The 27,120-nt window shown below is 39.5% G+C and overlaps 1 protein-coding gene across 7 annotated transcripts in view; it reads left to right on the top strand.

Moving 5' to 3' along the window:
• LOC310632140 (zinc finger protein 318-like) overlaps positions 1 to 27,120 on the top strand; it is a 63,164-nt gene that overhangs the window by 8,171 nt on the left and 27,873 nt on the right. For 5 of the 7 annotated variants that reach the window (XR_014490787.1, XR_014490788.1, XR_014490789.1 and 2 more), the window contains exons 3-8: positions 887 to 1,442; positions 5,400 to 6,446; positions 6,832 to 6,882; positions 19,200 to 19,299; positions 19,968 to 20,239; positions 22,758 to 22,862. Coding sequence is in view for 2 of the 7 variants with exons in the window: in XM_083349129.1 (XP_083205255.1) it covers positions 887 to 1,442; positions 5,400 to 6,446; positions 6,832 to 6,882; positions 19,200 to 19,299; positions 19,968 to 20,239; positions 22,758 to 22,763 (2,032 nt within the window). In the remaining 5 variants the exon portion in view is untranslated. Of the gene's footprint in view, positions 1 to 886; positions 1,443 to 5,399; positions 6,447 to 6,831; positions 6,883 to 19,199; positions 19,300 to 19,967; positions 20,240 to 22,757; positions 23,074 to 27,120 lie in introns of those variants that run through there. The other 2 variants (XM_083349129.1, XM_083349130.1) reach the window with 2 other exon arrangements.

Here is a 27,120-nt window from a genome sequence, read left to right as displayed (position 1 = left end):
TCAAAGTACCACAGAAATTAGTTTTAAAAAAACCCAAGTATGGCCAGGGCAGCCAATAAGCACAAGCCGGTCTTTCTTCACCTGTAGCAGCACCAGAATCTTTGGTCTTCCCCTATTTTCTTATGAGATTATTATTTTTTTAAAGATTCAGTAGGATAAACAAGTATTCATCTTCATCAGGCCTTATTAGAAAAACGTTTGTGATAGATTTTAGTAGCAAGTTGCACATGTTTCTCCATTGATTTAATATAGGAAAATAGAAACATTTTAAAGATGTATAGGATAAGTACTGTTGCTGTTAATTGATTTAAATGTTAGAATATTGCTTTAAAAATGGACTAAAATGCTTTATTGTCCAAATTGGTTAGTCATGTTGTTGAGGTTGTGTTTACACGTCACACAAAACTAGCAATCAAATTTTATAACTGCTGTCTCACAAAAACAATACTCTGTGCAGTTTACAATGATAAATTAAACATTAAATACATGAAAACTGTCATTATTAAACATTTAAACACAAACATTTTAAAAAATAAAAACTATGGTTTATATGCATAGTTGAGACAACTTTGTCACATGAAAATGATTTAGTACAGGATAAATTATACATATTTTGTTGATATCTGGAGCTGGAGCACATTTCCATCTCTGTGACACTGCACTCTTGCCTGTTTTTGTTTCATGTCGCTTATGCTCACAAATAACAAATTTAAAAAATGTCATTTCTGGAAATGGAAGGTGAAGCTGTTGATGAAAGACGCAGAACTAGCCATATTGGGATCAGTGTAAACCGGTATTGGCTATTCAAAGTCAGGCAACTATGCTAACCTGAGTTCCAGAGATATATATGATGTTGATGTTGTAATTTATGTGCCTCTCTCATCAGGGATGACTCGTCTGATGGTCCAATATTTAGCAGAGCCCTTTCACATCCTTGGAATTTTGAGAGAGGTTTCTTTCATGAGGAGAATTCTTCAAGACCGTTCAGCATGGGACATGATAAGGACTATTACAATAGAGATATTTTCAGAGCTCAACTGGACCGAAGCATAAACAGTGAACTTCTACAGGATCAATCAAGAGAAAATAATAGGGGTGGGGGGCAAGAATCAAAATACTTTCAATATGACAGAAAAGATAGACTCTTTGATGAAAGCATAAAATCTCAAGCTTTATTGGCAGAAACAGAGAAGTATCGTAAACAAAGCCTTAATAGAAGCCCAAGCCTGATGTATGTGGATGAAGATTTTCATAAACTTGAAAGAATTAGGAGAAAAAGAGAAGATTTCCAAAGGAGAAACATTATTACTGACTACCCAATTCCTGATTCAGCTAATCAAGAACAGTCTTCTGAATCTCGACACCATTATAGATATGAGAAAACACCTGCAGTCCCCTTAAAATCTATACTGAAGAAACGTTCAGATGATTCTTCTACACAGGTTTGAACTGAATTCTTCACTCTCTTTGTTAATCTGTCATGTTTTACTAGTTTTTTTTCTTATTTTAAATATAAATATTTAACTTTTTTATGAAGTTCTTTAGAATAAATGCTTTGAACAATGTCTTACTCTTTCTTCCCGGTCATGGAGTTGATTTAGTATGCCAGCATCTTGGGCCTCATTTGGATCAGAAAGTTTGCACTTTATTGGTTTTAAATTTGAAACCAGTAACTTTCTGTTAAGATGTGCTGTCCTTAAGCAAGTATTTTAACATCTGTTTGAGGATAACATGAAGAAGCTGCATTTGATATAGTAATTTTAGGTCACTCATGGGGATTTCTGTTTTCCAACTTTGAAGCCTCATCAGTAATACTTTTCCTCATGCAAGATGAAGTAAGGAGCAATTGCTCCTTATTTTGCTTTGCAAGGAGTCTGAGATGGCTTGTCATGCAGAGAGGAGTCTGTTCTGAAAGGTGAGATTATGGGGGAAATGGAAGGGTGCTGAAGATTTTATGGTTTAGATCATGGGTCGGCAACCCACGGCTCTGGAGCTGCATGTGGCTCTTTCAGCCTTCTCCTGCGGCTCCCAGTTTGCAGAGACAGAGACAGGCACTTGCGCTTCCCTCCCCTTCCCTCCCCTCCCCTCCCCTCCCCTCCCCTTCCCTTCCCTTCCCTCTCTCTCTCTCTGTCTCTCTCTCTCTCTCTCTCTCTCTCACACACACACACACACACACACACACACCACAAACACACTGAGTGGGGGAACAGGACTGGCAGACCAAGGGCAGAAAAAGGGAGGGAGAGAGAGAAAGAGAGGAAGCGCAAGTGCCTCTCTCTCTCTCTCTCTCTCTCTCTCTCTCTCTCTCTCTCTCTCTCTCTCTCTCACACACACACACACACACACACACACACACACACAACACAGACACAAAAACACACTGAGTGGGGGAACAGGACTGGCAGACCAAGGGCAGAAAAAGGGAGGGAGAGAGAGAAAGAGAGGAAGCGCAAGTGGTTCTCTCTCTCTCTCTCTCTCTCTCTCTCTCACACACACACACACACACACACACACACACACACACACACAAAAACCCTGAGTGGGGGAAGAGGACGGGCAGAAAGAGGGAGAGGGAGGGAGGGAGGGAGAGGGACAGAGAGAGGGAGGGAGGGAGGGAGGGAGGGAGGGAGGGAGAGAGAGAGAAAAAAATGAATATATGTGATTGTCCTTACTGGACTTTTAGTAAAGAACGTTTAATGAAATATTTTGATGTTTTTTTTTTAATTAAGAGGTGAGGTATGGGGATAATTATGCTATATTTAAAGATGGTAGATAAGCTACTAAAATTGTTTTTACCTGTTGAGATGAAGGAGAAAGGTTTTTTCTCCCTCTTTCTCCTGTCCTTTTCTTCCCCCCCCACATTTTTTTTTCTTTTCTGTTTTTCTGTTTGTACTTTTTATAGTTTGCACTGGCTTTTTATTTCATAAATACGAGGAGGGCTCAAATAAACATTTGAGTATTTTATTTGAAAGTAACCTTCGCCCCAACATCTTTTTTGGGGGGAGTTCAAAATGCTTTTGTTGCGTGCAGAAATAAAAATTTGTTTTCTTTGTAGCGGTTCATTGATTTCATAAATGCAGCACACTATAGTGTTTTTATACATAGCATAAAGGTAAAAAACAATATATGCAGTGTTATCTTCATTTTAGATGCCAAAAGGGTTTTGCGGCTCCCAGTGTTTTCTTTTCGGTGGGAAACGGGTCCAAGTGGCTCTTTGAGTGTTTTAGGTTGCCTACCCCTGGTTTAGATGAAAACTTTTACCATTAGGCATGTAAGTTGGAGGTTTCCTAAATTGTTTTTAGAAAACTTAGTGCAGAATTGTTCAGTGTTTGTAATTGAAGAAATCTCTATAAATATAAATATTAATTTTTAAAAACTTATTTGAAACTGATTTATCAAGTCACCTCACTTTCCTAACATAGTTTCAAAACAGAGATTAACTGTTCATTTCTGAAAGAAGAAGCGCTATGCTTCTGTGAATTTGCATCATGCAGCTGTTATAAATAATGTTGCCTATTGACCTAGGAGCATTTGGCTACTTTTTTGGATTTGTGAGATGCTCCCTTCAGAAAAGTACCTTTCAAATTCTGTTACTGTTCATACCCATTTTGTGCTTCCTCTGCTGCTCATTTGACGTGCTGTTTTTCTTTCTCCTTCACGCTTGCTGAATGATTCAAAGTAATCAAGGATCATGGCATGATTATGTTGATGACGCATAGCAAATTATAACTCGACTTTACAAGCATATCATGGAGGGAGAACAAAGTCATTTCATGGCTAACACTGAACAAGGCTGGGTAGTGACATGGTATGTGCAGCTTATACCGTGTTACTGTATTGGCAATTTTATTGCTGATTAGTACAATATAGTGACATCATCTTGTATCAGTGTGGCCTGCTTAGCAAGGGAAGCATGTTATTTGTCTTCCTCTGATAACTTTTGTAGCACCTTTGCAACCTGCCTCAGCCCTAATGAAATACCCTCAATGTGTCAAATTAAATGATATTTTAGAACTTATGTCTCTGCCTCAGTTTCATTTTTATTCTGTTACAGTTCTCCAATACAGTTGCAAGAAAAAGTATGTGAACCCTTTGGTATTACGTGGTTTTTTGCATGAATTGGCCATAAAATGCGCTCTAAACGTCATGTAAGTCACAACAATAGAAAAACACAGTCTGCTTAAAATAATACTATACAAACATTAGCTGTTGTCATGTTTGAATTGAACATAAATTGAACACATTTGAAGTTTGCAAAAGAGCACCTGGATGTTCCACAGCACTACTGGCAAAATATACTGTGGACAGATGAAACCAAAATTGAGTTGTTTGGGAAAAACACACAACACTATGTGTGGAGAAAAAAAGGCATAACACACCAACATCAAAACCTCATCCCCACTGTAAAACACGGCAGAGGGAGCATCATGGTTTGGGGCTGCTTTGCTGCCTCAGGGCCTGGACGGATTGTTGTCATTGATGGGAAAATGAATTCCAGAGTTCATCAGGACATTTTGCAGGAAAACATACGACCATCTGTCCGCCAACTGAAGCTCCGCAGAGGATGGGTGATGCAACAGGACAATGACCCAAAGCATACAAGTAATTCAACACAACAATGGCTTCAACAGAACAGAATACGCCTTCTGGAGTGGCCCAGTCTGAGTCCTGACCTCAACCCGATTGAAATGCTGTGGCATGACCTTAAGAGAGCGATTCACACCAGACATCCCAAGAATATTGCTACACTGAAACAGTTTTGTGAAGAGGAGTGGTCAAAATTACTCCAGATCGTTGTGCAGGTCTGATCTGCAACTACAGGAAACGTTTGGTTGAGGTTATTGCTGCCAAAGGAGGGTCAACCAGTTATTAAGTCCAAAGGTTCACATACTTTTTCCACCCTGCACTGTGAATGTTTCCATCTTATGTTCAATTCAAACATGACAACAGCTAATGTTTGTGTAGTATAATTTTAAGCAGACTGTGTTTTTCTATTGTTGTGACTTACATGACGTTTAGAGCGCATTTTATGGCCAATTCATGCAAAAAACCACGTAATCCCAAAGGGTTCACATACTTTTTCTTGCAACTGTATATTAGCTGTAGTCTGTTTATATAAAAGAAGGATCTGTTTTATAGATTGAAATACTGATTAATTTTATAAACTAACATCACAATATCTTTTTTAAAGTCTGGATTCTTTTCTAACTTCTTTATCAATGAACTCCTTTCTTTCAGATACTTTTTATTTGTACCAGTCTAACCCAATTGGCTTCTTTTCATCAGTTTTTCTTCTTCAGAATTTCTTCAGTTCAGCAATAGTTTGTCTGTAGGCTCTGCTGGTAAGTTATCTCAGTGCAAAATATTCTACCCACAAAAATGCTTTTCCTTTTGAACAGGATTCTGGGAATTTTTCAAAGGAAAAGAAGCCTCCTGAGTCAACATTAGAGTCTGTCAACCAACATGGTGACTTCCTGCTGCCTCATGAAAAAGCCAGTCAAGATGGGAGTGGTTTTTTGGTGATTGATTCTACTTATCCTCCAGATAAAAGACTGGATCCCTTCCCTGATAATATAGAAGATGAAGAGAAATTTCTTTATGGTGATGATGATGGTGATTCAAACAACTGTCTCCACTCTCAAAAGCTAACGCTGAGTGAAAAGAAAGAACCTGTAAGAGAGAAAGTAAATTCTCCACCTCCTACAAGTCTATCTGTAAAACCAGAGACTTTGGAACAGTCCAGCCCGGAATATGACAAGATCCGTGACTTGCTTAAAACTATTGGTTTGGACATTGGAGTGGCTGAAATAGGTAAGCTTGCTGCTCGCACGGAAGAAAGACTCTATGGGAAAAAAACAACCTGTTCTCCACATCATCATACAGTGGCAAATCATAAAGAAGAGTTGTGGAAGAGGCAGAAACCTTCTCTATCGCCATTTGATTCTTTTCCATCAGCTAAACCTGTGTACAATAACACTGCTAAATTAGGGCAAAATAATCCTACTGGCATATGTAAGCAATCTGGTGTTCCAGGATTTTTAATCCCATCAGCTCCACCTTCTTTTCTTGATATTCCTCCTGGGCCCCCCTCTGGTTCCTGTCAGAATGTTCCATATGTCTCTACGTTTACTCCAAATCGGTTCTTCCCAAACTGTGCTTCTCTCCCAGTAGTCTTACCTAACTATGATGTATACCAGCGCCACATGGGTTATGCAACTCCTGGCTGGTGTGCTCAGCAAGTGAACTCTGTACATCCAAATAAACCTGAGGTTGCCAAACTAAAAGGCAAATGTACAAATCCCAATCTAAGAATTATTAATACAATTGCCATTGGCAAAAAGCCATCTCAAGCTGCTTCTACCATGGTTCACTCGCAAACCAAGAGTAAAAAAAAGGCCAAGCGAAGAAAATGTGATGAAAAAAATCAAACTACTCCGATGCAAAAGGTGAGTATCTTTTCTTCTTGATTTCATAATTACCATAGAATCATAAAAATTAAGATTTAGAATGGACTTTAGAAATCAACTGATCCAAATACTTGCCCAGTGCAGGTCTCTGTTTATCATTTATAACAGGGGTCCCCAACCCCCGGTCCGTGGACCAGTACTGGTCCGCAGCATGCCAGCAACTGGTCCACACAAACAAGCAAAGTCCCATCTGCAGGATGCAGGCAGTATACAAAACCAGGCCCTCTTTGGTCCACAGAAAAACCTCTCTCAATGGAATTGGTCCTGGTGCCCAAAAGGTTGGGGATTTCTGATTTATAATTTAAAAACATAAAAACACTGTTATTTTTTTCTGGTTAACGAGCTTTAACTTCCTTCTTTTCAGCACAGAAATGTCTACTTACAATATATAAGCAGTCCTCCGCAAAATTCTAAGGTAGATGGATAGATACATAAACGTCTGTATCTACATAGTTTATTTTAATTTCATATATACAATTCCTAAACTGCCTAACTCCAAAAATGACTCTGGTCAGCTTCACAATACTAAAAAGCAAGAAAAACGCAACAAAATCTACAAAAAAACAAACAAACCCACCCACGCAGTAGTCCTGGAGAAACAGAAAAATCTACATTCCATCGCCCCAAAAGTGGAGGGGTCAGCCAACTATGCTAAACAAAGACCTGGGGGAAGAACTGAATTTTAGGGCTCTTTTGAAGAGAGAGAGAGTAGCTGTGAACGAATCTCCAAGCAGATGCTGGGAGGGCAGGTGCTACAACAAAGAAATCCTGCTTTCTGGTTTCTGCTAAGTGATACTGCTTCCTCAATTGGAACCCTAAGGAAATTGACCCTAGTTACTTGGGATGGGCAGATATTACAAGAAATAGTCCTTCAGACAGCTAGGTGCTATGCTGAATAGGACTTCGTAGATAATAAACAGCACTTCGAATTGGAGTCAGAAGCATATTAGTAACTAATACAGCTCATGAGGCAGAGGTGTTACACGGATGTTGTTAGACCTGCCTATTGCAGCTTATGCTGCTACATTCTGAACTGGCTGTAGCTTTTAAGTGGTCTTCAAGGGCAGCCTCATGGAGACTATGCTGCCATAGTTCATCTCCCAAGATATAAGTGAGTGTAAACAGGGCTTGGTCTAGAGATGAGTGCAATTGGCATGTTGGATCTTTGAGAAGGAGTTGAGAATCTAGGAAGACTTCCCCTTGTGCCCCCCCCCATTTAGGACTAAGTTTGGGGATCTCTAGACCCAGGTGGCCCAAGCCATTTGACTTGGTAGAATTGAACTTAAACCTGTTTCTCCCCATCCAGACTCCAGCTGCTTCCAAGCATTGGGAGGAAACCTTGACAACATTGCTTTTTTATTCATGGATTGAGATTCAGAGTTGAGTGACATCCATATGTTCATGATACCTAACACTGAACTGAGGTCAACTGATTGATGACCTCTCCCTTATGCAACTTCATATTAAGCAGGAGGAGCAAGAGCATCAAATTTGTGGTACTCCACAAATCAGAGGATTTGAATTTGCATTTACTCTCCCCCTGAAATACTGCCTTGAACTGGCTGAGGAGAGTTCTCCAGTTATATTCTCCTCAACTGGTCCACAAGGATGTGAAAATCAATCATATCAAAAATTGCTGAGAAATAAAGAAGGGCCAGGTTGGTTGCAACTACCTGCATCCTGGCATCACCAGAGATCATCAACAGGCATGATCAGTGCCATCTCCATACTGAGTGTAGGCCGGAAACCCAACTAACATGGGACCCAGACAATCCATTTCTTTCACTCTGAAAATGCAGCTGGCCTCTTCTTAATAATTTTTACCAGAAAGGGGATGCTGGAGACTGGATAAAATGTCCAGGACATTTAGCTCCAATGACAGCTCTTTACATTTCTTAAAATTTTATTTCCAAAGTTAAAATACAAAATAAAGAAAAGGAGAAGAAACTAACAACCATTAAATGCTAATAATAAAAATCAATGTGTACAAAAATAAAGGACATACGAAATTTTCTACATCATTAGTGTCTGCTCAGTAGTAAGCTGACAGAGATGTGACTATTATAACTCTTTAAGGTTTGGTGATACTGCAACTTAATGGATGGACAGTTTATCTCTACCAACAGTGAGGGGAAAAATTATTTGATCCCCTGTTGATTCTGTCCATTTGTCCACTGACAAACACATGATCAATCTATAATTGTAATGGTAGGTTTGTTTTAACAGGGAGAGACAGAACAACAACAACAAAAATCCAGAAAAACATTTCAAAAAAGTTATAAATTGATTTGCATTTTAATGAGTGAAGTAAGTATTTGACCCCTTTGCAAAAGATGACTTAGTACTTGATGACTTAGTACTTGATGGCAAAATCCTTGTTGGCAATCACAGAGGTCAGATGTTTCTTGTAGTTGGTCACCAGGTTTGCACACATCTCAGGAGGGATTTTGTCCCTCTCCTCTTTGCAGATTCTCTCCAAGTCATTAAGGTTTCAAGGCTGATGTTTGGCAGTTGGAACCTTCAGGTCATTCCACAGATTTTTCTATGGGATTAAGGTCTGGAGACTAGCTAGGCCACTCCAGGACCTTACTGTGCTTTTTCTTGAGCCACTTCTTTGTTGCCTTGGCTGTGTGTTTTGGGTCATTGTCATGTTGGAATACCTATCCATGACCCATTTTCAATGCCCTGGCTGAGGGAAGGAGGTTCTTACCCAAGATTTGATGGTACATGGCCCCGTCCATCGTCCCTTTGATGCGGTGAAGTTGTTCTGTCCCCTTAGCAGAAAAACACCCCTAAAGCATAATATTTCCACCTCCATGTTTGACAGTGGGGATGGTGTTCTTGGGGTCACAGGCAGCAATCCTCCTCCTAACACTGCAAGTTGAGTTGATGCCCAAGAGCTCGATTTTGGTCCCATCTGACCATAACCCTTTCACCCAGTTCTCTGAATCATTCAGATGTTCATTGGCAAACTTCAGATGGGCCTGTACATGTGCTTTCTTGAGGAGGAGGGCCTTGCATGTGCTGCAGGATTTCAGTCCTTCATGGCATAATGCCCCCACCTGCCTCCATTGCTCACAACTCGGCAGATGCCTTAGTGGAAGCCTGGGAAAGGGCAGCCACTGAGGCACTTGACCGGGTTGTACCCTTGCGGCCCCTGACCCGGTGCAGATCCCAGCGAGCTCCATGGTTCTCCGCGGAGCTCCGGGAGATGAAGCGTCGGAAATGGGGCCTAGAGAGCTGCTGGAGGTCCAGCTGATCCGAATCCGACCGATTGCGGTTAAGAACCTATATTAGGTCTTATCTCACAGCGATGAGGGCGGCGAGGTGTAATTACTTCTCTACCCTCATCGCGTCCACAGATAATCGCCCGGCCGCCCTGTTTAGGGTGACTTGCTCCCTTAATCAGGAGGTGAGGGAGGATCCCTTGCAGGGTCGTGCCGAGGAATTTAGTCAACATCTGTCGGATAAAATCGCTCGGATCCGGACCGGTTTGGACTCCAGCTGGGCAGAGTCTGACGACCAGGACACGGGCGGTCTTGTCAATGTTTTCTGGGAGGAGTTTGATTCTGTGACCCCTGATGAAGTGGACAGGATTATGGGGAGGCTGAGCTCCACCACATGTTTATTGGATCCGTGCCCTTCTTGGCTGGTTTATGCAGCTAGGGAGAGGACACGAGGCTGGCTCCAGGCGGTTATATCAGCTTCCTTGAGTGAGGGTAATTTCCCCACCGTCTTGAAGGAGGCGGTGGTGAGACCTCTCCTCAAGAAGCCTGCCTTGGACCCAGCTGTATTGAACAACTTTCGTCCAGTCTCCAACCTTCGCTTTCTTGCGAAGGTTGTTGAGAGTGTGGTGGCGCATCAGCTCCCTCTGGTCCTGGATGAAGCGGATTATTTGGACCCGTACCAATCGGGTTTCAGGCCCGGGTACAGCACGGAGACGGCATTGGTCGCTCTGGTGAATGATCTCTGGAGGGCTCGGGATAGGGGATATTCCTCTGTCCTAGTCCTATTAGACCTCTTGGCGGCTTTCGATACCATCGACCATGGTATCTTGCTGCGGCGTCTCAGGGGATTGGGAGTGGGAGGCACAGTTCTTCAGTGGTTCTCCTCCTATCTCCTGGGATGCTCGCAGTCGGTGTTGGCAGGGGGGCAGAGATCGGCCCCTAGGTCTCTCGTTTGTGGAGTTCCTCAGGGGTCGGTTCTCTCGCCTCTCCTGTTCAACATCTATATGAAACCGCTGGGTGAGATCATTCGTGGTTTTGGAGTTGGGTATCATCAATACGCCGATGATACCCAACTTTTCATTTTGACCCCAAACCACCCCAGTGATGCCCTCGCTGTGATGTCCCGTTGCCTGGAGGCGGTTCGGGTCTGGATGGGGAGGAACAGACTTCAACTCAACCCTGACAAGACTGAGTGGCTGTACATTCCGGCATCCCGGGACATTCAAAATGTTCCATCGCTGTCTATGGGGGGGTGAGCTCTTACCCCCCGTGGATAGGGCTCACAACTTGGGAGTCCTCCTAGATTCACGGCTTACCTTGGAAGATCATATAGTGGCCGTGACTAGGGGGGCTTTCGCCCAGGTTCGCCTGGTGCGCCAGTTGCGGCCCTATCTGGACCGGGATGCCCTGTGTACGGTCACTCATGCGCTCGTGACCTCTTGCCTTGACTACTGTAATGCTCTCTACATGGGGCTTCCCTTGAAGACCACTCGGAGGCTCCAACTGGTACAGAATGCGGCCGCGAGAGTTGTCTTGGGAGTTTCCCGGTACTCCCATGTTACACCTTTGCTCCGCGAGCTGCATTGGCTACCAGTTGACTTCCGGGTGAGGTTCAAGGTCCTGGTCATGATCTTTAAGTCCTTACATGGCATGGGTCCGGGTTACCTCGAGGACCACCTGCTGCCGGCGTCAACCTCCCTCCGCCCAGTGCGTGCCCACAGAGGGCCTCCTCAGGGTGCCTCCGGTCAGGGAATGTCGACTGGTGGCCCCCAGGGGGAGGGCCTCTGTGGGTGCTCTGGCATTATGGAACCAACTGCCGGTTGAGCTCCGGATGGCATCAGACCTCCGATCCTTCCGTCGCGGGCTGAAGACCCACTTGTTTGAATTGGCTGGTCTGGCCTGATGGGGGGAATATGGGTTTTTAATTGGTTTTTTAGTATTTTATTATTGTTGTATTTTAATTGGGCATTGGTTTAATTTCCTTTTAACTTTTGTATCGTTATTTATATATGCCCTGTGAACCGCCCTGAGTCCCTTGGGAGAAGGGCGGTATAGAAATCGAATAAAATATAAATATAAATATATATATAATATGTTACCAATTGTTTTCTTGGTGACTATGGTCCCAACTGCCTTGAGATCATTGACAAGATCCTCCTGTGTAGTTCTGGGCTGATTCCTCACCGTTCTCATGGTCATTGAAATTCCACAAGATGAGATCTTGCATGGAGCCCCAGACTAAGGGAGATTGACAGTTACTTTGTGTTTCTTCCATTTGTGAATAATCGCACCAACTGTTGTCACTTTTCACCAAGCTGCTTGGCGATAGTCTTGTAGCCCATTCCAGCCTTGTGTAGGTCTACAATCTTGTCCCTGACATCCTTGGACAGCTCTTTGGTCTTGGCCATTGTGGAGAGTTTGGAATCTTATTGCTTCTTTGGACAGGACTCTTTTATACAGATAACAAGCTGAGATTAGGAGCACTCCCTTTAAGAGAGTGCTCCTAATTTCAGCTTGTTATCTGTATAAAAGACAGCTGGGAGCCAGAAATCTGGCTGACTGATAGGAGATCAAATACTCATTAAAATACAAATCAATTTATACCTTTTTTGAAATGTGTTTTAAAGACTGATCCTTTTTTGGAAATATTTTATTAATTTCAAGTTTTACAATCATAAGTACTTAACAAACAGTGTGGTGTCCGGGTGCATTTGTCATTCAGTGGTATATATTAACTTTCACTCAAAACATCCAATACTGCGCTATCCAGTGTTTCCCTGGTCCTCTCTACTTCTAGTAACAATCATTTTTCCACATTAGGCAAATACAATTCTTACTGCTATTAATACCTATACAATTAAATATAAGCAACTTCATCACATTTTTCTAGTGTTAATGTTGTTGTTGTTGTTAGCTGCGAAGTCGTGTCCGACCCATCGCGACCCTATGGACAACATTCCTCCAGGCCTTCCTGTCCTCTACCATCTTCTGGAGTCCATTTAAGCTCACGCCTACTGCTTCAGTGACTCCATCCAGCCACCTCATTCTCTGTTGTCCCCTTCTTCTATTGCCCTCGATCTTCCCCAGCATTAGGCTCTTCTCCAGGGAGTCCTTCCTTCTCATTAGGTGGCCAAAGTACTTGAGTTTTAGCTTCAGGATCTGGCCTTCTAAAGAGCAGTCAGGATTGATCTCCTCTAGGACTGACCGGTTTGATCGCCTTGCAGTCCAAGGGACTCGCAGGAGTCTTCTCCAGCACCACAGTTCAAAGGCCTCAATTCTTTGGCGCTCAGCCTTTCTTATGGTCCAACTTTCACTACCATACATTGCAACTGGAAAGACCATAGCCTTGACTATACGCACTTTTGTTGACAGGGTGATGTCTCTGCTTTTTAGTGTGCTGTCTAGATTTGCCATGGCTTTCCTCCCCAGGAGCAAGCGTCTTTTAATTTCTTGGCTACAGTCCCCATCTGCAGTGATCTTGGAGCCCAGGAAAATAAAATCTGTCACTACCTCCATTTCTTCCCCATCTATTTGCCAGGAATTGAGAGGGCCAGATGCCATGATCTTGGTTTTCTTAATGTTAAGTTTCAACCCAAGTTTTGCACTCTCCTTCTTCACCTGCAACAAGAGGCTCTTTAGTTCTTCTTCACTTTCTGCCATTAGAGTGGTATCATCTGCGTATCTTAGGTTGTTGATATTTCTTCCGGCAATCTTAATTCCAACTTTTGATTCATCTAGCCCTGCCTTTCTCATGATGTGCTCTGCATATAAGTTAAATAGGCAGGGCGACAGTATACAGCCTTGCCGGACTCCTTTCCCAATTTTGAACCAATCAGTGGTTCCGTGTCCAGTTCTCACTGTTGCTTCTTGACCCGCATATAGGTTTCTCAAGAGACCAATAAGATGGTCTGGTACTCCCATCTCTTTAAGAACTTGCCACAGTTTGTTATGATCCACACAATCAAAGGCTTTAGCATAGTCAATGAAGCAGAAGTAGATGTTTTTCTGGAACTCCCTAGCTTTCTCCATGATCCAGCGTATGTTGGCAATTTGATCTCTAGTTCCTCTGCCTCTTCGAAATCCTGCCTGCACTTCTGGTAGTTCTCGATCCACATACTGCTGAAGTCTAGCTTGTAGGATTTTAAGCATGACTTTACTAGCATGAGAAATGAGTGCAATGGTGCGATAGTTTGAACATTCTTTGGCACTGCCTTTCTTAGGAATTGGAATGTAAACTGATCTTTTCCAATCCTGTGGCCACTGTTGAGTTTTCCAAATTTGCTGGCAAATTGAGTGTAGCACTTTTACTGCATTGTCTTTTAAGATTTTGAATAGCTCAGCTGGAATACTGTCACCTCCACTAGCTTTGTTGTTGCTCAGCTTTTCTAAGGCCCACTTCACTTCACATTCTAGGATGTCTGGCTCGAGGTCAGTGACCACCTCATTGTGATTATCAGGGACGTTAAGCTCATTCTTGTATAGTTCTTCTGTGTAATTTTGCCACCTCTTCTTAATCTCTTCTGCCTCTGTTAGGTCCCTGCCATTTTGGTCCTTTATCATGCCCATTTTTGCATTAAACGTTCCCTTCATTTCTCCAATTTTCTTGAAAAGATCTCTGGTCCTCCCTATTCTATTGTTTTCTTCTATTTCTTTGCACTGTTCATTTAAGAAGGCATTCTTATCTCTTCTAGCTATTCTCTGGAATTCTGCATTCAATTGGGTGTATCTTTCTTTTTCTCCCTTGCCTTTCGCTTCCCTCCTTTCCTCAGCTATTTGCAAAGCTTCCTCAGACAGCCATTTTGCTTTCTTGCATTTCTTTTTCTTTGGGATGGTTTTGGTTGCTACCTGTTGTACAATGTCACGAACCTCTGTCCATAGTTCTTCAGGCACTCTGTCTATCAGATCTAATTCCTTAAATCTATTTGTCACCTCTACTGTATATTCAACAGGGATATGATTTAATTCATACCTGACTGGCCTAGTGCTTTTCCCTACTTTCTTCAGTTTAAGCCTAAACTTTGCAAGGAGAAGCTCATGGTCTGAGCCACAGTCAGCTCCTGGTCTTGTTTTTACTGACTGTATAGAGCTTCTGCATCTTTGGCTGCAGAGCATATAGTCAATCTGATTTCTGTGTTGACCATCTGGTGATGTCCATGTGTAGAGCCGTCTCTTGGGTTGTTGGAAAAGAGTGTTTGCTATGACCATCGTATTCTCTTGACAGAATTCTATCAGCCTGTGCCCTGCTTCATTTTGCACTCCAAGGCCAAACTTGCCTGTTATTCCAGTTATCTTTTGGCTTCCTACTTTAGCATTCCAATCCCCCATGATGATAAGAACATCATTTTTTGGTGTTAGTTCTATAAGGTGCTGTAGTGCTTCATAGAACTGGTCAATTTCATCCTCTTCAGCACTGGTGGTTGGGGCATAGACTTGGACTACTGTGATATTGAATGGTTGGCCTTGGATTCGAACTGAGATCATTCTGTCATTTTGAGGATTGTATCCCAGTATTGCTTTTCCTACTCTTTTATTGACTATGAAGGCTACTCCATTTCTTCTGAAGGATTCTTGCCCACAGTAGTATACCTGATGGTCATCTGAATTAAATTCACCCATTCCTGTCCATTTTAGTTCGCTGATACCTAAGATGTCAATGTTCAGTCTTGTCATCTCTTGTTTGACCACGTCCAGTTTTCCTTGATTCATGGATCTTACATTCCAGGTTCCTATGGAGAAAAAATCTTTACAGCATCGGACTTTCCTTTCACCACCAGACACATCCACAGCTGAGCGTCCTTTCGGCTTTGGCCCAGTCGCTTCATTCTTTCTGGCGCTACTAGTACTAGCCCTCTGCTCTTCCCCAGTAGCATATTGGACGCCTTCCGACCTGAGGGGCTCATCTTCCAGCGTCATATCGTTTTGCCTTTTGGTACTGTCCATAGGGTTTTCATGGCAAAGATACTGGAGTGGGTTGCCATTTCCTTCTCCAGTGGATCACGTTTTGTCAGAACTCTCTGCTATGACCTGTCCGTCTTGGGTGGCCCTGCACGGCATAGCTCATAGCTTCATTGAATTACGCAAGCCCCTTCGCCACGACAAGGCAGTAATCCATGAAGGGGAGTGTTAATACATAATATCAATAATATCAGTTTATAATATCTTCTCTAACCAAAATGTATCTCAGATGTATTTGCAATCAAAGTTCCCTTATTCAATCCGTATCCTGTTTTTTCTTTTTTTTCAATTTTAATTTTCCATCAATATTCAAAATAACTATCAATTATCATTTTTCTCATAGTTACATTTGGGTAACTAACAGCTTCCCTTATACCGACCCTCTTAGTATTTTCATATTTCTATCTTATGGAAAATTATGTTATCCTAGTTACAAATCATATCCTTCTAATTTATAATGGTCTTTTTATTTCTAACAATTGTCTATTCTTTTATTCATATTCAAACATCAATTAGATAGTATAATACCTCATCTAATTAGTCAGGACCTCTATTTTCTTCAGTCTTACTTGAACTTTCTTCCTTTGGCAAATAACTTTCCAAGTCAGTGCATTTAGATCACCAAGTGTTTCTTCCTCTGTTTCTGTATATATAGTTTGGAATAAAAAAGACAATTTAATTAAGGTATTTTTGTAAAAAAACTGCTTAATCCATTTATATTCATTAAACAGCCTCCATTTTCTTTCTCTTTCAGTTTCTCTCTTAATTTCTTGTTCCCCAGTTTTCAGCATTTCTCTTAACAGCTCTATCATCCATTCTATCAATTCTTCTTCCTTGTCCTCAAGTATGTTTTGAAATCTTGAAAAGTAAAATGTCTCTTCCATTTCCGGTATTATATCTGAGTCTTCCAAATTTTTGTTTATCTGTACCTGTTGGTTTTTTCTTTCAAATCCTCCGTTTTTGTATCAGTTTCCTCTATTTTTTTTTCTGTTTTCTGAATTGCTAGTTCATTCTTTGTAGTCATTTTCTGAATGTTTTCTGCTTGTAAGTTTAAGTTAGAAAGTTGTTCATTTATGTTATTTAAATTATTTTAGTCTCGTCCCATAATTTAAAACAATTGTCTCTTGAATTGATTTCAACGTGGAGAGGATTTCTTTCTGAAGTTCATTTACATTTTCTTGTTGATTATCCATGTTTCTTCCAAAGAGAAATAGCCCAGAAGCAACTGTTCCACTGTTTCTTAATATTTCTTGATAATTCTTGAAACTAAGAGTGAGTCAATATTTGTAATCCAGGCAGGCCAATTCAAAATGGTTTGTTGTCTCCTTCATACAGATAAACAGCCTAAGGATTTTTTTTTCCTTTTTCCCAGCTGCAGTCTGCAAAAGTGAAAGTTTCCAGGAACAACAAAGAACCTTATCTATGTCCGGGCTTCATGCCAAATTTCCTTTAAGAATAATAAATTGTAATGCCAAAGCTCACCACTAGATGTTGATAATATCCATTTTCCAGCTTTTAAGTCCAAACGTATTTCACCAACTTTCCAAATATCTTTTCAAAAAGAAAGTCTTAAAAGTACTTTTACTTCCCAAATTTGTCAAAGCTATATCTCTGTATTAATTCCAAATTAATCTTATAGTTTTCTCTATTTCCCCCTCAAGGAAAGTTATTTGCCACTTCTCTTTTCCTGAGGGAACAGGGCAGAAACTCCCCTTCTCTCTATCATCTGGAGGCATTCTTTGCTTTGGGAATTCTTTTTTCCAGGAAGAGGTTTAAAATTGTAAAGAGAGGATTAAGTTGTCATCCAGTTCCATCCACGTTGTTCAGAAGTTGCTAATTAGTTGCTAATTAACTAATCTTTGGTTGTCAGTAGCTTCTGACTGGCTGCATAAATGCTACCAGTTTTTCCCCTGCCGGTTTGGAGGGCTTCCTCGGCTCAAACAGAAGGGCCACAGCTCCTCCGCGATTGACAAGGTCCCCTCCTTCGTCGCCTCTCTGTGGCGACTTTAGACCCTTTTTAGGGTCCCTAGTAGGGCGAAATCGGACATGGAAAATGGAGCCCCATTTTCCTGCGCCCATGACACCATGATGTCTAACCTGAAATCTAGACTGATCCATTTCTTTGTCAGTGGGCAAACATACAAAATCAGCAGGAGATCAAATAATTTTTCCCTCACTGAACCATTTGATCTAACACTTATTTCTGCCTGCATTGATTTCCTCATCCAAGTAATTAAGTCTTTTAATATATACCAAATAAAATAATATTCTGCAGGAGCCTTTGGCAACAGAAGTCAGGGGCTTATGCAAAATTTATAGATAGATTTGGAATGTTGCTATTGTTCTCCAGTTCAAATTTTTTAATGAGTTTACTGATCTTTGGACTTGATATTTTATAGTCTGTTTAAATCTCATTATAGCCTTAGTTCCATTTCAGTTCATTTCATTTCAGTTCCATTTTAGGATTCTGGACCTGAAATCTATCAATCTTGTGAAATAAACTAAATGAATAAGCTTGAAGTGAAAATCTGTACATTTGCTCTGAATTTGTTCTGCTTTTTTTGGCATGAATGTTCATTTGCAAATGAAGACAGACATTTGAGACAGAAATATTACTAGAAGAAACAGGGAAAGAATTATCGAATTTAGAAGAAAATATTAGGAAGGATATTCTTGCCAATCCACTATAGCAGGAGTAGGCAACCTTGGCTCTTTTACGACTTGTGGACTGGCTCAGGAATTCTGGGAGTTGAAGTCCACATGTCGTAAAAGAGTGGTTGTCTACCCCTGCACTATAGTGTACTGATAATCCCATTTGTGAGCAGAAGTATTTGGTACTCTGTCTGGAATATTTTTGACAATGTGAAATAATAAATTTAGATCTCCTCCTTAGTCAGCCTAAATGTTGCAAGTACTTGAAGGATGGCAAAAATTTATGTCATTGTTTACTGATTTGAGAAGAGTTGGATTCTTCAAATGCCTATCTCCTTTCATCATCTTTCTGTACAACCTCTGCCCTGCCCCTTTGTTGATGTCAAGGATTTACAGCACAAATTCAACACCACAGATTTGTCATCTAGCGGTAGATTTCAGACTCTAGCTTCCAAAGGAAAATTCACTGTCCTGAGTGTCTAAAATTGTGTCCTAAAGAAATTGCAAATTAAGAATATAGTCCAGGCTTGTGACATGTGCTTCAGTATAATGACTCCAGTACAATTACGTACACTTCCATTTTGTAAGCTTGTTTGTCTCCTCTTTCCTTGTTATGTATTAAAGAATTTCGGGAAATTTCCAAAGTTAATAATCCTTTCAGGTGAATTTAATAAAGTAAGAAGACAAGATATTTTAATGGAAAAATGAACATACCATATAAGAATTACATAAGAATAAATTGCATTAAATATCAATTGGCATATATAAAATAATGTAAAAATACTGTGGATTCAGGGACGCATTGGAAATTTACCATAACGATCCTTATAGAGTTGCTTTTACTTTGGTCAATTAAATGGCATGCTTTAACGTGCTTATTCCTTTTCAATTTTTCCAGGTAATAAACGAAAGAGAAGCGTTGACAAGTGCAAAACTATCACAACAGAAGAAACTCTTTTATCAGAGGATTGAATTAGATAGGCTTTCCGAACAGCAAGGTATCACTTCCTCTTATTTTGTATTTTTTTTTTTGTCCTGAAGTACTCAGTAGTGGTGCTGAATATTACATAATCCCTTGGAAAGTGTAATTATATTTATATCATTCTGAAGACATCTCATAGTACTACAGAAAGTCTTCAGATTAGAATAGCAATTAGGACCAGGAACTCTATTGCCACAAGACTGTCGTAGAACACAAAGTTACATGACTGCATCACTTAGCAATGGCAATTTCAGTAGTTTGGGCTGCCATCATACAAGGACTATGTGTGTCATCATGTGATTGCAATTTTCTCATTGGCTTCACTTGCGGGAAGCTGGCAGGGAATGGGGGAAATCACAGTCACATGACTGTGACTTGCTGTGATGTTGTAATTGTGAGCTGGGTGCTGAGCACCCAGATTGCAGTCAAGTGGCCATTGGAATGCTGTGACAGCCACAACTCTGAGGAGCTATCGTAGCTTTGAACAGTTGCTGAGCAACAGTCATAAACTTAGGACTTTCTGTATCCTAAAGAGTGGATTATATATGCCTGCATCACTGTAGACAACATTACTGTTAATACGTACCCAGCATCTTGGACCTAAGAAAATTAAAACTTAATTACCTTAATAATGCATGTATTAAAATGATTTTCTTTTGCAACTTGCTCCACACTTCAATTTAGTGATGATGCTGTTAAAGAAACGAGAAAAGGAAGACCCTTTGCTTGTGGAACTGAGCAGATTGAAAGAAAACATTGAAACAGAGGTTGCTCAACTGGAAATGAATATTAAAGCTATAAAGGAGAAACAGGACGAACTTAATACAGTAGCTGATATCCGGGAGACAGATGCTTCTGAAAAATCCCAGAAATTATCTTCAGAAAATGAAGATTCATCAGAAAACAACCTACAAAATAATCCCCAAAGTGAAGAGAAAACTTTTGACTCAATCAAGGTATGTTTCTCGATGTTGATACAGTTAACAATCTCAGAGGAAAAGCTTTGGTGTCATAAACTGAATAAGCTTGAAGTGAAAATCTGTACATTTGCTCTGAATTTGTTCTGCTTTTTTTGGCATGAATGTTCATTTGCAAATGATTTGAGACAGAAATATTACTAGAAGAAACAGGGAAAGAATTATCGAATTTAAAAGAAAATAGTAGGAAGGATATTCTTGTCAATCCACTATAGCAGGGGTAGGCAACCTTGGCTCTTTTACGACTTGTGGACTTCAACTCCCAGAATTCCTGAGCCAGCCACCGGACCTTCGCTCCTTCCGACGCGGTCTGAAGACCCACTTATTCGAACAAGCTGGCCTGGCCTGATGGGGGGATTTTAGGGTTTTTAATGGGTTTTTATACTGTATTGTTTTATTGGGCGATTATTTAATTCTCTTTTTAATTTTTGTATTTGTTATTTATATGTGCCCTGTTCACCGCCCTGAGTCCCTTGGGAGAAGGGCGGTATATAAATTTAATAAATAATAATAATAATAATAATAATTATGGCTTAGTAAGTTGAAATACGAAAAAGAGATTTCCTTTCACTTGTGATCTTTTATTCTCCCTTCACACATTTCTGCAAATAAATTAGCATGCCTGCAATTCCCTTGATAGCTTTCCTTATGTCTCAAATGTGTGAAAGCCCTAATAAGCAGGCATATACATAGAACGAAGGCTACTGCTAAGCTTGTAAGCCGCCCTGAGTCTTCGGAGAAGGGCGGGATATAAATGGAATTAAAAAAAAACTAGCTCACAACTTCAAAATAAACAAAAACCTGAAACTGTAAGTTTCAGATTCATTTGATACCTGTGCTTATTTCGAAGGGGGTGAAATTGAATTTTACTTGGGAATGAAGATCACAATGGAAATGATGAACCCTTGCACACTTGCCAAAATTTGCTTCATTTGGCAGGAGGAATTCAGTGAACTACAGAAGAAGGAGGTAGACAGGGCAAAATCTCTAATACAAATAGATGATGGAGGTTGCCCATAGTTTCCCATTTTGGATTAAATGTCCATCTAAGGTAAAGGTTCCCCCGCACATGCGTGCTAGTCGTTTCCAACTCTAGGGGCCGGTGCTCATCTCCATTTCAAAGCCGAAGAGCCAGTGCTTGTCCGAGGACGTCTCTGTGGTCATGTGGCCGGCATGACTAGACGCCAAAGGCACACATTTTGTGTTATGAGTTTGCTTACATGAAGAACGTGCATACCAAAGACTTGTTCATATCTGAGCTTATTAATCAAAAATACAATTATCCAGAGAGCAATTATATATATAGGTTTTGGTTTTCCTTGTCCTAATTTTATTATATATATAAAATCCCATAGCAAGCAGATGAACCATGCAGCCTGCGGGCCAGATCTGGCCCCGTCTGTCCACGCCCACACGGCCCCCTAAGGGCAAAGCAAATCCCTATATGTCACAATATGGCCTACAATGCAATTGGGTTTGACACCCTTGTCCCATAGGTAATCACTCAAGAGATAAGCACCAAATAGAATTATTAGATAGCAGTGCTAGCCTATTTCTCTTTTCTCCTAGCTTTGTTAAAAGTGGTCTCGTCAGTTTTCATCAGAACTTCACTGATATCGAAAGAAAGAACAGTTCTTTAGATAAGATGAAACTTTTTAATAATGTCCTTTCTCTAGAACACGAGTGTCAAACTCGCAACGTCACGTGACGTGGCGTGATGTATCGTGACTTTTTTTCCATTGCCGGCAATGGGGTGGGCACAGTTTCACCATGGCGCATCCGGCCCGCGGGCCAGCAGTTTAACACCCCTGCTCTAGAAGAAAACAAACAGTGTGTCAGGACCCACCCCAATCCACGTCTTAGGAAAACAAAAACTCTTGGAGTCAGTTCTAGTTCAAAAGGAATTTTTACTAGGACATTTTTGGTTGTGGAAATACAAGACAGGACCTGGTATTGTTTTACAGATTGAAACTTTATAATGAGTTCGCAGTTCAACCCCCCTTCCCTCAACCCCATTTGGTCAGCCCCCCATCATTACTTCATGTCATCCCTTTGTGGGAAAAAGGGAACTTCGGATCTTTTACAGTTATTGCCTTCTTCCTTTACAGATTCAAATGGAGACACAGGCCAGATGCCTTCTTCCCTAAAGCTCCCTTTTGTTTCCCCCAGTTCAAAAGGTTTCCCTTGGTCTTTGAAATAACCTAAGGCAGGCTGAATCCACATCCGCTCCTCCTTCCTCAGGAGATGGCAGAATGGGGGGGGGGAGATAATGTTTTAAACATACATTTATGAATGTGATATAAATGGATTCTGACACAGTGATGCTTGAAAAGGATTCTGTTGGAACAAATAGGGATAAACAAAACTTTAGAAAATTATTGATGAAAACAAAAACATTTATTTTTGTGGTCATTAATTTGTGATACATAATTGTTAAGATATTTTGTAATAAAATTTTATAGAGGATTTTCTCTTACATAAATATCTTTTTGTTTAGTCATAAGGAAGTGATTGTTTACCTGGAGTAAGGACAGAATACAGCAGAAGGAAAAACCTAAAGACTGTTCCATACCTGACCTGACTCTAGCTTTTAGAAGCTGTGGTAAGATTTTGAGATGAAGACTACAATTCTTGAGAATTTTTTTATTCTGTCATGATTTCAAGCACTATATTTTATTCAGATTTGTTTTGTTTCAAGAAAAGTAAAAAAAAAAGTTAAGAAATTTTGTCTCTTGGCTCATTAAATATCAGTATAATATATATTATCAATGGCATTTCCTCAAAGGAGGTAATAAAGTTCTATGTTTTCTGAATAGCTGAAAGTTTCCTTAAATTGGAGATAATTGAAAGGTTATTGCAATCTAATTTTCAGGTTGCAGTTTTGAGGACACTTGATTAATTTTTGTTAATGGGTTGCCACAGCCCTCAAAACTTCAGGAGAGGGTTTATGTGCATACAAAATGATAACAGTACACTTAATGTGTTTGTTATGAGAAAGTAACAGCATCACTCAGATTTTTTCCCCTAGATAATGTCACCCTATGATGCTTCCTATTATCTATGTTATTTCACTTTAAAAGAATGGATTTTTAAAGAATATTTTAAAAGAATATTCTGATGTCACATGCTTCTGTGAGTACATTATATGGCTTGATAGCCTAAGAAAGAAGTCATGGCGCCATATTTATTCCTTCCTGGTCAGAAAAAAGTTTTTTTTTAAAAAAGTTTTTCCTCCTGACATTTACAAACATAGGTCTCCACCACTGGATGCCTTCAGAAAAGTTTAGTAAATGAAACAGATCTTCTCTGTATTTTAGCATTTTATTAGTTATGGCTTTGCTGAAATGTACCTCACAATTTTAAGTTCAACTAAATATTTAATCTTCCTGTAGACATTTGGGTATTTGGGCATTTGGAAAACAAAACGTCACAGAGCTTATGTTTTCCTTGAATGTAATGTAAAGACTACAGTGAACATTTTAAGAAATAAAAAGGATTTTAAAAAGGAAGATAGGAAAATAGCCACATACATAATCTGAACAGAGGAGTGATAAGGTGGGTTAAGATCTACTATTAAGTATGGTAAACACATATTGAAAATAATTACTGCTTGTTAGCAAATGCCTCAAACGTATCAGTTTCTTTTGACGAATATAATGTACTTTTACATTCCTATGTACCGTCTGTTATTGACCATTCCGATACTGACTTGGCAAAGTATAGTAGTGGAATGTTTCTTTGTCAGAAAAAACAGGCCATCATCTGAACTGAACATAAAAGTGAAGCTATCCTTATTCACTTTAGAAACAATTTAAAATGAGAAATAAAAAATAATGATATGGGAGAAGAAAATAACATTAAAATAAAACTAAAGAATATCTTAAGGATTCAGATGGGAACAAGTGAGCACTATGATCTTCATTGAAGAATCAAGAAACTCAACAGAACTAATCTCTTTTCATTTTTTTAAAGATTATGTGGTTCCTGCATTCCATGGATTAGAATGTACTTGAGAAGTACTTACAATATAGGAACTGCAGTAGGGGGATATAGTTCTAATTAAATAGCTTTTCATGTTTGTTCATCTCAACTAAACTGAAAATGTCCAAGCAAGGGGTAAAAAAAATCCCTGCTGGCAAAATTATATAAGTGCAGCAAACTTTCATTTCAAAAAAATAAAAATAAAAATCCTGATTATTTTAGTGAGATTTCCTGGCAATAACTTATAACACTGTGGTGAGATTGGAGGCCGGATTGTGAATTCTAGTCAGTGAAGTCTCTCTGGAAAAAAATAATTGTGAAATCACTCATTTGCACTTTGGACAGCTGTTCTTTTTAAGTAAACTGCAGGAACTGGGATTTCTTTAGTTGGTTTATGAGCTGAGCAGCAGAGGGTTGAGGGATTTCCATCAAGCTTACAACCATCAATATTTCCTTTATGGACACACATTCTGCTGAACCTCATGTCTTAATTATTTTTGGTTTCAGTAAACTTAGAGCTAAAGACAAATTTTCTAGGTGACGGGATAAGATTTCACTTAGTGAGTTACTACTTTTTCTGGATTATAACAAAATAAAATGGTTCTTAAAAACTCAAAAACCTGACAGAAAGCTTAACAAGTCAATGTAAGAAGTTTTAAAAGTGATAAAGGGAATGGTTATTTTGAAAGATCATTTTTTTGGCAAAAGTGCTTTTAAATAAACTAGAATTAAATTAGCCAAAACAACTAGTGGGAATATTTTTTTTTATTATTAAAGAATGCATACAACTTGTGGACTAAACAAAACAAAAGATAAGATAATAAGCCAGACTATGACACTGACTGTAAATATGGAGATGTTGACTGTGATGTTGAATATAATTAGTGCTATTAGGGACAAAAGCACAGAAAGACAAAAAATAGGGAAGCTTGCCTTTAATTTTCCCTTGTTTTGAGACACTTTCATTTTTGGATTGTAATATAATGACAACCACAAGAAAAAGCAACAAGAATGGAGGAGAAGAGATGAGATCACTAGAACAACCTGCAGAAAAAGGAATTTCATCAGGTTTGCTTCAGAAATAGTGTCAGCAAATGGGCAAATAAGATACAATCATTTGATACTAAATTGAAAGCTCTTAAGAAAAAAATGGATGAAAAACTTGTAAAGAGGAAAGAGGAGATGAAAGAAGAAGCCAAGATGATGGAAAGTGCTGTAACAAGCCTCTGGAGAGATAAAAACAAATTGATGACAAAGTAGAAATTTTAGAGAGAGGGAGAGAAGTTCCTGACAGTTAGAAAGAGTTGGAAAGAGAATTAGATAATCTGGCTATATTTGATTGAGAGGATAAGAATTTTTTTATGACTTGGAGTAGACATGTCAAACTTGCGATGTAACGTGACGTTGCACAACTTATCGGGATGGTTTTGCCATTGCCGGCAATGTGGGCGCGGCTTCCGGATGATGCGTCCAGCCCGCAGGCTGGCAGTTTGACACCCCTGACTTAGAGCAAGGTCATATGATTCTAGTGAGGATATCAGAGAAAAGATTATTAAAGTCCTGGCAATTTTTTTGTATTGGGCAGAGGCGTATACAGAGGCATAAATTGATAAAAGTGTATAGAATAAATTCTATATTTGCAAGAACAAATGTTAGCAGGGGTGTCAAACTGCCAGCCCACAGGCCGGATGAATCATAGCGAAACCGCACTCACCCCATTGCTGGCAATGGAAGAAAAGTCACGCTACATCACGACACATCAGGTGATGTTGCAAATTTGACACCCCTGTTGTACGGGATGCTTTCATGCACTTTGTCAGGAAGAAAAAAATGATTAGGTTTTGCATTAAGTATTGGCAATATAGATATAATTGCTCTTAAATTACTATCATAAGAGAAAGGAGTATTTTTTTTGACGGAGATTAAAGCAGGATCCCATTTTGATGGAACAAATTGGAAGATATGCTTTTTTTTACTTTTAAAAAGCAGTTTTCAGTTGAATTCTGTTCTGGTGGTGTGGAAATTTATAGAAAAATTCAGAGAAGAATTGGAAGATTCACATGAAAGTGTCAGAGGAGACCACACTCTTGAAAGAAACATCTCTTGCTGTTTGGTTTGGATCAAAGAGTAGATGTTCTTGAGAAATAGAAGGCTTTTGAGTTAAAAGGATATGGCATGAGATCAAGGTGGCAGGGATATTTGTGGTACAATGAAGTTGAAGATAATTAATTTTTTAAAATAACTGTTATTTGTGCTATATTGAGCATGGAAGAGATATAAATTCAGGTTGTGCTTGAAAACATCTTTCTGGCTCTTATAACAAGCATTTTATAGACAAGAAATAATAGGCGAACAAATTTGGCTAACTTATTGTGAGATGTTAGTATTGTGTTAGGAAGAATGTAAAATAAAAAAAACTAGTGGCAGAGGGACAGTGGTTTTCTTATTTACAATTACCAGAAAGTTTTAAAGTAGATAAAAGAAATTGTAGTTTTGAACATCGTAAGGCTGAATTTGAAATAGAATTATGCACAAATGATGAACATGTTAATTGCTAAAATGAATAAACATTTATTGAAATGTGAATTTAAAAACAATTTCTGAAATGTTTGATAAAGTGGACTAAAATTTTGGTTACAATAAACAGATGAAACAATGGGTAAATGTGTGGTTGAAAGGACTGAAATTTACACTATGTTATAATCTTAAAGACAATTTTTATACAATCATGTTTCGTAAGTATATGTCACTGGAGAAATTGTCTGGAATGTATGAAAGCACTTCCAATTCAAATACTGGACATGTGAACAAGAAGAATTGTATCATGCTTGGTGGATATGTAAAAGCTAGAAAATTAAGACTTTTCTTTTGGAATTGCA

The sequence above is a fragment of the Vipera ursinii genome, assembly GCF_947247035.1.
Source record: "Vipera ursinii genome assembly, chromosome: 1".
NCBI lineage: Eukaryota > Metazoa > Chordata > Lepidosauria > Squamata > Viperidae > Vipera > Vipera ursinii.
Note: the sequence above shows the minus strand (reverse complement) of the source record. Positions and strands in the feature narration are given on the sequence as shown.